Genomic DNA, 14,292 nt, shown 5'->3' with positions numbered 1-14,292 from the left:
TAACAACTTGCACTTTTATATACCAAATTTAACAAAGCAAAACATCCCAAGACACTCAACAGGAACACCAAGCAAAATTTGAGAACAAGCCATAAAAGGCGATATTAGAACAGGCAACCAAAAGCTTGGTCAAAGAAATGAATTTTAAAGAGTGCCTTAAAGACAAAGAGAGAGTTGGAGAGGGGCAGAGGTTTGGGAGGTGGTGGGGTGGGAGAATGCGGATGGGGACTGAATTCCAGAACGTAGTATCTCCAGCTGCATTGCCCCAATCACAAATCGAGGCAAAAAGGAAAGGGTGAACCGTCTCATGTTCCGGATTTTATCCTATACCCTTCTGTTTAAAGCTACCTGCTCCCCCTCCATCAGTTTGGTGTCTGTTTTTTCTCATGTGAGCTTGGTCAGCTTGCAGAACTATTTGATGTTGGGAGCCTATAGTTGACCCAGCTTCTGTCCTTATCTATTGCATTTTGAGCATTAGTTTCTGGAGAGCAAATCAAGAGAAGGGAAGCTTTTTACTTTAATCCTATTCCTCTTTGTTGGTGCATAAACTGGGAATACTTGTCCTGCTTCATTGCAGTCTCAGCTAGGATCAGCTGATGGCACCAAACATGAACTATATCTGAGATTTTCTTGGTTTCTAAAGTTTAGTGCCACACTAAGTGCAATTTATCTGATGAAATATCAGGGCAAGTTGAGGGGAATTGTTAGTTTTAAAGCCTTCTGTGATCACAAGAGTTGTAATCAGACAGAAATTGAGTTATTTGGAGAGGTGCCCAAAAGCTTGGTCAGGGAGATGAGTTTTAAGGAGAACCATAGCGGTTTGGGGAGTGCCTATCGTGGGGCAAAGTTGGAGGAGATGCATGATGTCAGAGTCAGATAAGGAGAATTCTGGATGTCTGTATGATTAGAGGAGGTTACATATATGGGAAGGAGCAAAGCCAAGAAGGAAATTATCACAAAGATGAGAACTTTACTTACATTGTCCCCCAAAGCCTCTAAATTAATGATGAGTGATACTGAGTTAGGATTGTTAATTGTACCAACTGAAGTTGTTAGGTGGAAGGCATTGATTGGATAGTTATTTGAGTGCATACAAAGGGCGGAATCTTCTGTTCTCGGCAGGTGTCTCATTTGCTGTCTGAAAAAGCAGCAAGACACCCACGCTGACTCTGCCGTACCTTATGCCCATCAGGCAGTTAAGTGGACAGTGGTGGGCCTTCTTCCAGACTGAGGACTCCAGGAAATGACTTCCTGCCCACCAATCAGAGGTCGGCAGCTCTTGCACTTGGCAGTGCCACAGAGGAGGCCATTGAAGCTGGAGAAGATTCTGTAAGTGTTAGTGTGTGATGGTGTGGGCAACTTCACAGAGGCTGCAGGGAGGTAAAATACATCATGTTCACAGTTGCAAAGGTTGTATTTCGTGATCTTAATTAGGGGTTCAACTCTGGCGGGGTAGAAGCCATATCCACAAAGTGATAATTGCTTATAACCTGAAGTTAGATAAATTAACATACAAGTACTTGTAATTTCAAAATTACCACAGCCCCTGAATTTCTTAAATTGTATACTTTGCCAGTGATTGATCAATTAATAATTGGCATTGATCAATTGCTACAATTAACAATACAAATATTTAATGTTCTGAAAATTTATTGTTAGGTTTCGCCAATTTCATAATTATTGGGAATTCAGGAACTTCTGTCTTGCTCTTTTCCCTTCCTGACTTGGTCTCTTTCCCTTCACCCTCTTTCTTTCATTTCTTAGTATGAGTTTAAGATGTGTTAAACTTTTATATATGATGAATGCAAGATTCAACTTATCAATTTTGTGTGGCATACTAAAGTGGACATAAGCAGTGAATTTGGGCTGTAGTTCATCATAACGATCCAAGTCAAAATCCAAGTGTGAACTCTGCAATTAAGTTGCATAGTTTGTACTGAATAAAAGGTTGTGTGATACTCATGGGGTTAGGAAAAGTTAAACTTGCCTCGTTCCTTAATCATAGGAAAAGATGTGTGAAGAGTCTGCTTCATTTGACCTTACTCCTTACGACCTTGCCTCTGGGATTGATGCTGTTAATCAGGTCTTAGAGAATGAAGCAAAGACGGTTAAGCACAACGAAAACAATACAGATATCAATTTTGAATCATTCAATTCAGGTTTGTTCATTAATTTTTCAAGTGCTTGTAAGAATGCCTGTAAATGGACTTGTATGAATCTCAGACCTTATTGACAAGAATTGAGGAATTTTCATAATTGTGATCAAGAATTATTGACTACATCTTCAATTTTTGTGTACCACATTTTTCCATTTCTTTTTCCTTTCGTGCTGTACCTTGTTACTCATCTGATATAGGATGAACAGGAGATCATTTCTGTTGCTGTGCACTGCTTTTCCTGTAACTGTCAGTTAGAAAACGAATGACAGTACAGCCAGGGCCAAGGAGTGAAATCATGGGCCCTGGTGCTTCTCCTGTTTCTGGGCCTATTATCCCCCCCCAACCTCTTTAAGCCTTCCCCTCACATCTTTTGGGTGCCCAAAATTGGGAACTATAGCCACAGTCAGGTTTCAGTATGATACACTTTACAGCCACAGCTTTGTCAGACAGTTATCCATATCTTGGTCATTCATATTATGTAACCAGCTCAAGGTCCTGGCCCTTTGCAATATCTGGAGAGCAGTGTCCAAAAGACTTGAACCTCAAGCACCATGAACAACAATCCTATCTACAAATGAGAATATCTTGAACTAACAGTGACATATTCTTTTGGTGCATGGCTCCTGGTTTCACTACCGAGTTTAAAAATGCTAAAATCTTCTAGTAAGTTAGCACCAACCAATTCACCTGCAATAATGTGCTATTTCTATATACACAAAGTGGGCTTTGTTAACAGAAAAATTACATTGTATTGAATGATACATATTTTCTTATTTTAAATTGAAATGAACTACACTTACAAATGCCAAGCATGGAGCATATAACAGGAGAAAAATTAGTGCAGCTTCTGGAAATCTGAAATAAAACAGAAAATCCTGTAAATACGCAACAGGCCAGGCAGCGTCTGTGGAGAGAGAAACAGAGTCAATGGCCTGAAATTTTCAGGCGACTGGCACAGCGGGAGCGGGCCCACCTATGATCGGCTCCACGCCACCATTATACGTGGGCGGGCCAATTAAGGCCCACGCAGTGTAAGATGTGAGCCGTAGCGCTCAGCACTGAGCTGCCTCAAGTAGATTGAATCGCTACTGAAATTATTAAATAAATAGTTTAAAAGTGTAATTAAACATGTCTCCTCATGTAACTGTGTCTCATGAGATGGATCCTGCTCATGATGAGATTTCCTAAAAAAACGTGAAGGCCACTTGGCCTTTTCACCTGCCTGTTAACCTTAAGGTTGGATGAGCTGCGTTAACAATTCCCTTCCTTAATGGCCTTAATAGGCCGTTTACATATCGGTAGGTGCGCAACCGACTCTGGTGTGTGCCCGCCAAATGAGACAACGCGATGACGCCGGGACACATGTCTGACATCATTGCGCGTCATTTTACACATTGGCGTGTCCCCAAACGCCGACTGAAAAATCCTGTCCAATGTTTCAGGCCCACAATCTGCACTAGTTCTGACAAAGGCTCACTGACCTCTGTTTTTGTCTGCATAGACAGCGACAGACATGCAGAGCATTTCTAATGCTCCGTGTTTCTAGTGGAGCAAAAGTAACCCCTTTTGCCAGCCCCCCAAAAGCAAACAGACTTCTTGTGAGTCGCTCATTCCCGTTGAGGCCAGGGGTGTGTGTGTGTGTGGGGGCGCGGCTGTGTGTGTGTGGGGGCGGGTGTTTGTGTGTGTGGGGATGGGGGCGGGTGTGTGTGTATGTGGGTGGGGGCGGGTGTGTGTGTGTGTGTGGGTGGGGGCGGGTGTGTGTGTGTGGGGGGGCAGGGGTGGGTGTGTGTGTGTGGGGGCGGGGGGGCGGGAGTGTGTGTGTGTGTGGGAGGGCGGGGGTGTGTGTGTGGGGGCTGGGGTGTGTGTTTGTGTGGGGGCAGGGGTGTGTGTGTGTGTGGGGGCGGGGGTGTGTGGGTGTGGGGGGGCGGGGGTGTGTGTGTGTGTGTGGGGGCGGGGGTGTGTGTGTGGGGGCGGGGGGTGTGTGGGGGTGTGTGGGGGCGGGTGGGGGTGTGTGTGGGCAGGGGGGTGTGTGTGTGGGGGTGTGTGGGAGGGTGTGTGTGTATGTGTGTGTGAGGGGGGGGGGGTGCGGGGGTGTGTGTGTGTCCGGGTGGGGGTGTGCGGGGGGTGGGGAGGGGTGTGTGTGTGTGGGGGTGGGGGGGGCGGGAGTGTGTGTGTGTGTGTGTGGGGTCGGGGGTGTGTGTGGGGGCAGGGGTGTGTGTTTGTGTGGGGGCAGGGGTGTGTGTTTGTGTGGGGGCAGGGGTGTGTGTTTGTGTGGGGGCAGGGGTGTGTGTTTGTGTGGGGGCAGGGGTGTGTGTTTGTGTGGGGGCAGGGGTGTGTGTTTGTGTGGGGGCAGGGGTGTGTGTTTGTGTGGGGGCAGGGGTGTGTGTTTGTGTGGGGGCAGGGGTGTCTGTTTGTGTGGGGGCAGGTGTGTGTGTGTGTGGGGGCGGGGGTGTGTGTGTGTGTGGGGGCGGGGGTGTGTGTGTGTGTGGGGGCGGGTGTGTGTGTGTGTGGGGGCAGGTGTGTGTGTGTGTGGGGGCGGGGGGGTGTGTGTGTGTGGGGGCGGGGGGGTGTGTGTGTGGGGGCGGGGGTGTGTGTGTGGGGGCGGGGGTGTGTGTGTGGGGGCGGGGGTGTGTGTGTGTGGGGGCGGGGGTGTGTGTGTGTGGGGGCGGGGGGGTGTGTGTGTGTGTGGGGGCGGGGGGTGTGTGTTTATGTGGGGGCGGGGGGGTGTGTGTGTGTGTGGGGGCGGGGGGGGGGGTGTGTGGGGGCGGGGGGGGGTGTGGGGGCGGGGGGGTGTGTGTGGGGGGGTGCGGGGGTGTGTGGGGGAGTGGGGGGGTGTGTGCATGTGTGTATGTGTGTGTGGGGGGGGTGCGGGGGTGTGGGTGTGTGTGTGTGTCCGGGTGGGGGTGTGCGTGGGGGGCGGGAGGGGTGTGTGTGTGTGGGGGCGGGGGGGCGGGAGTGTGTGTGTGTGTGGGGGGGCGGGGGTGTGTGTTTGTGTGGGGGCAGGGGTGTGTGTTTGTGTGGGGGCAGGGGTGTGTGTGTGTGTGGGGGCTGGGGTGTGTGTGTGTGTGGGGGGGCGGGGGTGTGTGTGTGGGGGCAGGGGTGTGTGTTTGTGTGGGGGCAGGGGTGTGTGTGTGTGGGGGTGGGGGGGGCGTGTGTGTGGGGGCGGGGGGGTGTGTGTGTGGGGGTGTGGGGGCGGGGGGGTGTGTGAGTGGGCGCGGGGGGGTGTGTGGGGGCGGGGTTGTGTGTGGGGGCGGGGGGTGTGTGTGGGGGTGTGTGGGGGCGGGTGGGGGTGTGTGTGTGTGTGGGCAGGGGGGTGTGTGTGTGGGGGTGTGTGGGAGGGTGTGTGTGTGTGTGTGTGTATGTGTGTGTGAGGGGGGGGGGGGGGCGGGGGTGTGTGTGTGTGTGTGTGTGTCCGGGTGGGGGTGTGCGGGGGGTGCGGGAGGGGTGTGTGTGGGGGTGGGGGGGGGCGGGAGTGTGTGTGTGTGTGTGGGGGTGGGGGGTGTGTGTGGGGGGGGGGCGGGGGTGTGTGTTTGTGTGGGGGCAGGGGTGTGTGTTTGTGTGGGGGCAGGGGTGTGTGTTTGTGTGGGGGCAGGGGTGTGTGTTTGTGTGGGGGCAGGGGTGTGTGTTTGTGTGGGGGCAGGGGTGTGTGTTTGTGTGGGGGCAGGGGTGTGTGTTTGTGTGCGGGCAGGGGTGTGTGTTTGTGTGGGGGCAGGGGTGTGTGTGTGTGTGTGGGCTGGGGGGTGTGTGTTTGTGTGGGGGCTGGGGGATGTGTGTGTGTGGGGGCTGGGGGATGTGTGTGTGTGGGGGCTGGGGGATGTGTGTGTGTGGGGGCTGGGGGATGTGTGTGTGTGGGGGCTGGGGGATGTGTGTGTGTGGGGGCTGGGGGGGTGTGTGTGTGGGGGCTGGGGGATGTGTGTGTGTGGGGGCTGGGGGGGTGTGTGTGTGGGGGCTGGGGGGGTGTGTGTGTGGGGGCTGGGGGGGGTGTGTGTGTGGGGGCTGGGGGGGGTGTGTGTGTGGGGGCTGGGGGGGGTGTGTGTGTGGGGGCTGGGGGGGGTGTGTGTGTGGGGGCTGGGGGGGTGTGTGTGTGGGGGCTGGGGGGGGTGTGTGTGTGGGGGCTGGGGGGGGTGTGTGTGTGGGGGCTGGGGGGGGTGTGTGTGTGGGGTCTGGGGGGGGTGTGTGTGTGGGGTCTGGGGGGGGTGTGTGTGTGGGGTCTGGGGGGGGTGTGTGTGTGGGGTCTGGGGGGTGTGTGTGTGTGGGGTCTGGGGGGGGTGTGTGTGTGGGGTCTGGGGGGTGTGTGTGTGTGGGGTCTGGGGGGGTGTGTGTGTGTGTGGGGGCTGGGGGGTGTGTGTGTGTGTGGGGGCTGGGGGGGTGTGTGTGTGTGTGGGGGCTGGGGTGTGTGTGTGTGTGTGGGGGCTGGGGTGTGTGTGTGTGTGTGTGGGGCCTGGTGGTGTGTGTGTGTGTGGGGCCTGGGGTGTGTGTGTGTGTGTGGGGCCTGGGGTGTGTGTGTGTGTGTGTGGGGCCTGGGGGCTGTGTGTGTGTGTGGGGGGCCTGGGGGGGGTGTGTGTGTGTGGGGGGGCTGGGGGGGGTGTGTGTGTGTGTGGGGGCTGGGGGGTGTGTGTGTGTGTGTGGGGGCTGGGGGGGGTGTGTGTGTGTGTGTGTGTGGGGGGCCTGGGGGGGGTGTGTGTGTGTGGGGGGGCTGGGGGGGGTGTGTGTGTGTGTGTGTGTGGGGGGGCTGGGGGGTGTGTGTGTGTGTGTGGGGCTGGGGGGTGTGTGTGTGTGTGTGGGGGCTGGGGTGTGTGTGTGTGTGTGTGTGGGGGCTGGGGGGGTGTGTGTGTGTGTGTGTGGGGCTGGGGGGTGTGTGTGTGTGTGTGGGGGCTGGGGGGTGTGTGTGTGGGGGCTGGGGGGTGTGTGTGTGTGTGTGGGGGCTGGGGGGTGTGTGTGTGTGTGTGGGGGCTGGGGGGTGTGTGTGTGTGTGTGTGGGGGCTGGGGGGGGTGTGTGTGTGTGTGTGGGGGCTTGGGGGGGTGTGTGTGTGTGGGGGCTGGGGGGGGTGTGTGTGTGTGTGGGGGCTGGGGGGGGTGTGTGTGTGTGTGGGGGCTGGGGGGGGTGTGTGTGTGTGTGGGGGCTGGGGGGTGTGTGTGTGTGTGTGTGGGGGCTGGGGGGTGTGTGTGGGGGCTGGGGGGTGTGTGTGTGTGTGGGGGGGCTGGGGGTGTGTGTGTGTGTGTGTGGGGGCTGGGGGGTGTGTGTGTGTGGGGGCTGGGGGGTGTGTGTGTGTGGGGGCGGGGGTGTGTGTGTGTGTTGGGGGCGGGGGGGGTGTGTGGGGGCAGGGGGATGTGTGTGTGTGTGTGGGGGGGGGCCGGTGTATGCGCTTGTGTGTGTGTGGGGGGGGGGTGTGTGTGTGTGTGTGGGGGGTGTGTGTGTGTGTGTGGGGGGGGGGGGCTGTGTGTGTGTGTGGGGGCGGGGGGGTGTGTGTGTGGGGGCTGGGGGGTGTGTGTGTGGGGGCTGGGGGGATGTGTGTGTGTGGGGGCGGGGGGGTGTGTGTGTGTGGGGGCGGGGGGGTGTGTGTGTGTGGGGGCTGGGGGGTGTGTGTGTGTGGGGGCTGGGGGGTGTGTGTGTGGGGGTAGGGGGGGCGTGTGTGTGTGGGGGTGGGGGGGGTGTGTGTGTGTGTCCGGGTGGGGGTGTGCGGGGGGGGGCGGGAGGGGTGTGTGTGTGTGGGGGTGGGGTTGTGTGTGGCGGGGCGGGGGTGTTTGTGTGGGGGCAGGGGTGGGTGTTTGTGTGGGGGCAGGGGTGTGTGTTTGTGTGGGGGCAGGGGTGTGTGTGTGTGTGTGGGGGCTGGCGGGGGGGTGTGTGTGTGGGGGCGGGGGGGTGTGTGTGTGGGGGCGGGGGTGTGTGTGTGTGGGGGCGGGGGGGTGTGTGTGTGGGGGTGTGGAGGCGGGGGGTATGTGTGTGTGTGGAGGCGGGAGGTGTGTGTGTGTGTGGAGGCGGGAGGTGTGTGTGTGTGTGGGGGCGTGGGGGTGTGTGTGTGGGGGCGGGGGGGTGTTTGTGTGGGGGCGGGGGTGTGTGTGTGTGGGGGCGGGTGTGTGTGTGTGTGGGGGCGAGGGTGCGTGTGTTTGTGTGTGTGTGTGGGGGGGCTGGGGTGTGTGTGTGTGGGGGCGAGGGGGCGTGTGTTTGTGTGTGTGTGTGGGGGCTGGGGGGTGTGTGTTTGTGTGGGGGCAGGGGTGTGTGTGTGGGGGCAGGGGTGTGTGTGTGGGGGCGGGGGGGGTGTGTGTGTGGGGGCGGGGGGGTGTGTGTGTGGGGGCATGGGGGTGTGTGTGTGTGGGGGCATGGGGGGTGTGTGTGTGTGGGGGCTGGGGGGTGTGTGTGTGTGGGGGCTGGGGGGTGTGTGTGTGTGTGGGGGCTGGGGGGTGTGTGTGTGTGTGGGGGGGCTGGGGGGTGTGTGTGTGTGTGTGGGGGCTGTGGGGTGTGTGTGTGTGTGGGGGCTGGGGGGGGTGTGTGTGTGTGTGGGGGCTGGGGGGGGTGTGTGTGTGTGTGGGGGCTGGGGGGGGTGTGTGTGTGTGTGGGGGCTGGGGGGGGTGTGTGTGTGTGTGGGGGCTGGGGGGGGTGTGTGTGTGTGTGGGGGCTGGGGGGGGTGTGTGTGTGTGTGGGGGCTGGGGGGGGTGTGTGTGTGTGTGTGGGGGCTGGGGGGGTGTGTGGGGGCTGGGGGGTGTATGTGTGTGTGTGGGGGCTGGGGGGTGTGTGTGTGTGTGTGGGGGCTGGGGAGTGTGTGTGTGTGGGGGCGGGGGGGGTGTGTGTGTGTGGGGGCGGGGGTGTGTGTGTGTGTGTGGGGGGTGTGTGTGGGGGGGGGTGTGTGTGTGTTTGTGTGGGGGGGGGTGTGTGTGTGTGTGTGGGGGCGGGGAGGTGTGTGTGTGGGGGCTGGGGGGTGTGTGTGTGGGGGCGGGGGGATGTGTGTGTGTGGGGGCGGGGGGGTGTGTGTGTGTGGGGGCGGGGGGATGTGTGTGTGTGGGGGCGGGGGATGTGTGTGTGTGGGGGCGGGGGGATGTGTGTGTGTGGGGGCGGGGGGGTGTGTGTGTGTGGGGGCGGGGGGGTGTGTGTGTGGGGGCGGGGGGGTGTGTGTGTGTGGGGGCGGGGGGGTGTGTGTGTGTGGGGGCTGGGGGGTGTGTGTGTGTGGGGGCTGGGGCGTGTGTGTGTGGGGGTAGGGGGGGCGTGTGTGTGTGGGGGTGGGGGGGGTGTGTGTGTGTGTCCGGGTGGGGGTGTGCGGGGGGGGCGGGAGGGGTGTGTGTGTGTGGGGGTGGGGGGTGTGTGTGGCGGGGCGGGGGTGTGTGTGTGGGGGCGGGGGTGTGTGTGTGTTTGTGTGGGGGCAGGGGTGTGTGTGTGTTTGTGTGGGGGCTGGCGTGGGGGTGTGTGTGTGGGGGCGGGGGGGTGTGTGTGTGGGGGGCGGGGGGGTGTGTGTGTGGGGGCGGGGGGGTGTGTGTGTGTGTGTGTGGAGGCGGGGGGTGTGTGTGTGTGGGGGCTGGGGGGTGTGTGTGTGTGTGTGGGGGCTGGGGGGGGTGTGTGTGTGTGTGGGGGCGGGGGGGGTGTGTGTGTGTGGGGGCTGGGGGGGGTGTATGTGTGTGTGGGGGCTGGGGGGGGTGTGTGTGTGGGGGCTGGGGGGTGTGTGTGTGTGTGTGTGGGGGCTGGAGGGTGTGTGTGGGGGCTGGGGGGTGTGTGTGTGTGTGTGGGGGCTGGGGGGTGTGTGTGTGTGTGGGGGAGCTGGGGGTGTGTGTGTGGGGGGGCTGGGGGGTGTGTGTTTGTGTGGGGGCAGGGGTGTGTGTGTGTGTGGGGGCGGGGGGGGTGTGTGTGTGGGGGCGGGGGGTGTGTGTGTGGGGGCGGGGGGGTGTGTGTGTGGGGATGTGGAGGCGGGGGGTGTGTGTATGTGTGGAGGCGGGGGGTGTGTGTATGTGTGGAGGCGGGGGGTGTGTGTATGTGTGGAGGCGGGGGGTGTGTGTGTGTGTGGAGGCGGGGGGTGTGTGTGTGTGTGGGGGCGTGGGGGTGTGTGTGTGGGGAGGCGGGGGGTGTGTGTATGTGTGGAGGCGGGGGGTGTGTGTATGTGTGGAGGCGGGGGGTGTGTGTGTGTGTGGAGGCGGGGGGTGTGTGTGTGTGTGGGGGCGTGGGGGTGTGTGTGTGTGGGGGCGGGGGGTGTTTGTGGGGGCGGGTGGGTGTGTGTGTGGGGGCGGGGGTGTGTGTGTGTGGGGGCGAGGGGGCGTGTGTTTGTGTGTGTGTGTGTGTGGGGGCTGGGGTGTGTGTGTGTGGGGGCGAGGGGGCGTGTGTGTGTGTGTGTGTGGGGGCTGGGGGGTGTGTGTGTGTGTGTGTGTGGGCTGGGGGGGGTGTGTGTGTGTGTGGGCTGGGGGGTGTGTGTGTGTGTGGGCTGGGGGGTGTGTGTGTGTGTGGGCTGGGGGGTGTGTGTGTGTGTGGGCTGGAGGGTGTATGTGTGTGTGGGCTGGGGGGGGTGTGTGTGTGTGGGCTGGGGGGTGTGTGTGTGTGTGGGCTGGGGGGTGTGTGTGTGTGTGGGCTGGGGGGTGTGTGTGTGTGTGGGCTGGGGGGTGTGTGTGTGTGTGGGCTGGGGGGTGTGTGTGTGTGTGGGCTGGGGGGTGTGTGTGTGTGTGGGCTGGGGGGTGTGTGTGTGTGTGGGCTGGGGGGTGTGTGTGTGTGGGGGCTGGGGGGTGTGTGTGTGTGGGGGCTGGGGGGTGTGTGTGTGTGGGGGCTGGGGGGTGTGTGTGTGTGGGGGCTGGGGGGTGTGTGTGTGTGGGGGCTGGGGGGTGTGTGTGTGTGGGGGCTGGGGGGTGTGTGTGTGTGGGGGCTGGGGGGTGTGTGTGTGTGGGGGCTGGGGGGTGTGTGTGTGGGGGGGCTGGGGGGTGTGTGTGTGTGGGGGCTGGGGGGTGTGTGTGTGTGGGGGCTGGGGGGTGTGTGTGTGTGGGGGCTGGGGGGTGTGTGTGTGTGGGGGCTGGGGGGTGTGTGTGTGTGGGGGCTGGGGGGATGTGTGTGTGTGGGGGCTGGGGGGTGTGTGTGTGTGGGGGCTGGGGGGTGTGTGTGTGTGAGGGCGGGGGGGTTGTGTGTGTGTGAGGGCGGGGGGGTTGTGTGTGTGTGAGGGCGGGGGGGTTGTGTGTGTGTGAGGGCGGGGGGGTTGTGTGTGTGTGGGGGCGGGGGGGTTGTGTGTGTGTGGGGGCGGGGGTGTTGTGTGGGGGCGGGGGGGTTGTGTGTGTGTGGGGGCGGGGGGGTTGTGTGTGTGTGGGGGCGGGGGGGTTGTGTGTGTGTGGGGGCGGGGGGGTTGTGTGTGTGTTGGGGGCGGGGGGGTTGTGTGTGTGTTGGGGGCGGGGGGGTTGTGTGTGTGTTGGGGGCGGGGGGGTTGTGTGTGTGTTGGGGGCGGGGGTGTGTGTGTGTGTTGGGGGCGGGGGTGTGTGTGTGTGTTGGGGGCGGGGGTGTGTGTGTGTGTTGGGGGCGGGTGTGTGTGTGTGTTGGGGGCAGGGGGATGTGTGTGTTTGTGTGAGGGCGGATGTGTGTTTTTGGTGTGGGGGCGGGCGGATGCGTGTGTGTGTGGGGGAGGCCGGTGTATGCGCTTGTGTGTGTGTGTGTGTGGGGGGGGTGTGTGTGAGTGTGTGTGTGGGGGGGGCGGTGTGTGTGTGTGTGGGGGCTGGGGGGTGTGTGTGTGTGGGGGCTGGGGGGTGTGTGTGTGTGGGGGCTGGGGGGTGTGTGTGTGTGGGGGCTGGGGGGTGTGTGTGTGTGGGGGCTGGGGGATGTGTGTGTGTGGGGGCGGGGGGGTTTGTGTGTGTGGGGGCTGGGGGGTGTGTGTGTGTGTGGGGGCTGGGGGGTGTGTGTGTGTGTGTCCAGGTGGGGGTGTGCGGGGGGTGCGGGAGCGGTGTGTGTGTGTGGGGGCGGGGGTGTGTGTGGGGGCAGGGGTGTATGTTTGTGTGGGGGCGTGTGTGTGTGTGTGTGTGTGTGGGGGCGTGTGTGTGTGTGTGTGTGTGTGGGGGCGTGTGTGTGTGTGTGTGTGTGTGTGTGGGGGCGTGTGTGTGTGTGTGTGTGTGTGTGTGGGGGCGTGTGTGTGTGTGTGTGTGTGTGTGTGGGGGCGGGGGGGTGTGTGTGTGGGGGCGGGGGGGTGTGTGTGTGGGGGCGGGGGGGTGTGTGTATGGGGGCGGGGGGGTGTGTGTGTGTGGGGGCGGGGGGTGTGTGTGTATGTGGGGGCGTGTGTGTGTGTGTGTGTGTGTGGGGGCGGGGTGTGTGTGTGTGTGGGGGCGTGTGTGTGTGTGTGGGGGCGGGGGCGGGGGGTGTGTGTGTGTGGGGGCGTGTGTGTGTGTGTGTGTGTGTGTGTGTGGGGGCGTGTGTGTGTGTGTGTGTGTGTGGGGTGGCGGGGGTGTGTGTGTGTGGGGGCGGGGGTGTGTGTGTGTGGGGGCGGGGGTGTGTGTGTGTGGGGGCGGGGGTGTGTGTGTGTGGGGGCGTGTGTGTGTGGGGGCGGGGGTGTGTGTGTGTGGGGGCGGGGGTGTGTGTGTGTGGGTCGGGGGGGGGTGTGTGTGGGGGCGGGGGAGTGTGTATGGGGGCGGGGGGCGTGGTGTGTGTGTGTGGGGGCGGGGGGGTGTGTGTGTGGGGGCGGGGGGGTGTGTGTGTGTGTCCGGGTGGGGGTGTGCGGTGGGGCGGGTGCGGGGGGGGGGGGGGGGGGGGGGGGGGGGGGGGGGGGGGGGGGGGGGGGGGGGGTGTGTGTGTGTGGGGGCGGGGGGGTGTGTGTGTGTTTGGGGGCGGGGGGGTGTGTGTGTGTTTGGGGGAGGGGGGGTGTGTGTGTGTGGAGGCGGGGGGTGTGTGTGTGTGTGTGGAGGCGGGGGGTGTGTGTGTGTGTGGGGGAGGGGGGGTGTGTGTGTGTGGGGGCGGGGGGTGTGTGTGTGGAGGCGGGGGGGGTGTGTGTGGGGGCGAGGGGGCGTGTTTTTGTGTGTGTGTGTGTGGGGGCGGGGGGGTGTGTGGGGGCGGGGGGGTGTGTGGGGGGCGGGGGGGTGTGTGGGGGCGGGGGGGTGTGTGTGTGTTTGGGGGCGGGGGGGTGTGTGTGTGTTTGGGGGCGGGGGGGTGTGTGTGTGTGGGGGCGGGGGGTGTGTGTGTGTGTGGAGGCGGGGGGGTGTGTGTGGGGGCGAGGGGGCGTGTTTTTGTGTGTGTGTGTGTGTGGGGGCTGGGGTGTGTGTGTGTGTTGGGGGGTGTGTGTGTGTGTGTGTGGGGGCGAGGGGGCGTGTTTTTGTGTGTGTGTGTGTGTGGGGGCTGGGGGGTGTGTGTGTGTTGGGGGGTGTGTGTGTGTGGGGGCTGGGGTGTGTGTGTGTGTTGGGGGGTGTGTGTGTGTGGGGGCGGGGGTGTGTGTGGGGGCGGGGGGGTGTGTGTGTGTTTGGGGGCGGGGGGGTGTGTGTGTGTTTGGGGGAGGGGGGGTGTGTGTGTGTGGAGGCGGGGGGTGTGTGTGTGTGTGGAGGCGGGGGGTGTGTGTGTGTGTGGGGGCGAGGGGGCGTGTTTTTGTGTGTGTGTGTGGGGGCTGGGGGGTGTGTGTGTGTGTGGAGGCGGGGGGTGTGTGTGTGTGTGGAGGCGGGGGGGGTGTGTGTGGGGGCGAGGGGGCGTGTTTTTGTGTGTGTGTGTGTGTGGGGGCTGGGGGGTGTGTGTGTGTTGGGGGGTGTGTGTGTGTGGGGGCTGGGGTGTGTGTGTGTGTTGGGGGGTGTGTGTGTGTGTGTGTGGGGGCGAGGGGGCGTGTTTTTGTGTGTGTGTGTGGGGGCTGGGGGGTGTGTGTGTGTTGGGGGGTGTGTGTGTGTGGGGGCTGGGGTGTGTGTGTGTGTTGGGGGGTGTGTGTGTGTGGGGGCGGGGGTGTGTGTGGGGGCGGGGGTGTGTGTGGGGGCGGGGGGGTGTGTGTGTGTTTGGGGGCGGGGGGGTGTGTGTGTGTTTGGGGGAGGGGGGGTGTGTGTGTGTGGAGGCGGGGGGTGTGTGTGTGTGTGGAGGCGGGGGGTGTGTGTGTGTGTGGGGGAGGGGGGGTGTGTGTGTGTGGGGGCGGGGGGTGTGTGTGTGTGTGGAGGCGGGGGGGGTGTGTGTGGGGGCGAGGGGGGGTGTTTTTGTGTGTGTGTGTGTGGGGGCTGGGGGGTGTGTGGG

At 62.1% G+C, this 14,292-nt stretch overlaps 1 protein-coding gene across 8 annotated transcripts in view; it reads left to right on the top strand.

Moving 5' to 3' along the window:
- Positions 1 to 14,292, top strand: part of rtel1 (regulator of telomere elongation helicase 1) — a 149,453-nt gene that overhangs the window by 39,475 nt on the left and 95,686 nt on the right. For all 8 annotated transcript variants that reach the window (XM_041204951.1, XM_041204952.1, XM_041204953.1 and 5 more), the window contains one exon: positions 2,006 to 2,159. In XM_041204951.1, coding sequence (XP_041060885.1) covers positions 2,006 to 2,159 — 154 coding nt within the window. The remainder of the gene's footprint in view (positions 1 to 2,005; positions 2,160 to 14,292) is intronic.

This window comes from Carcharodon carcharias, chromosome 14, assembly GCF_017639515.1.
Source record: "Carcharodon carcharias isolate sCarCar2 chromosome 14, sCarCar2.pri, whole genome shotgun sequence".
Taxonomy (NCBI): Eukaryota; Metazoa; Chordata; class Chondrichthyes; order Lamniformes; family Lamnidae; genus Carcharodon; species Carcharodon carcharias.
Note: the sequence above shows the minus strand (reverse complement) of the source record. Positions and strands in the feature narration are given on the sequence as shown.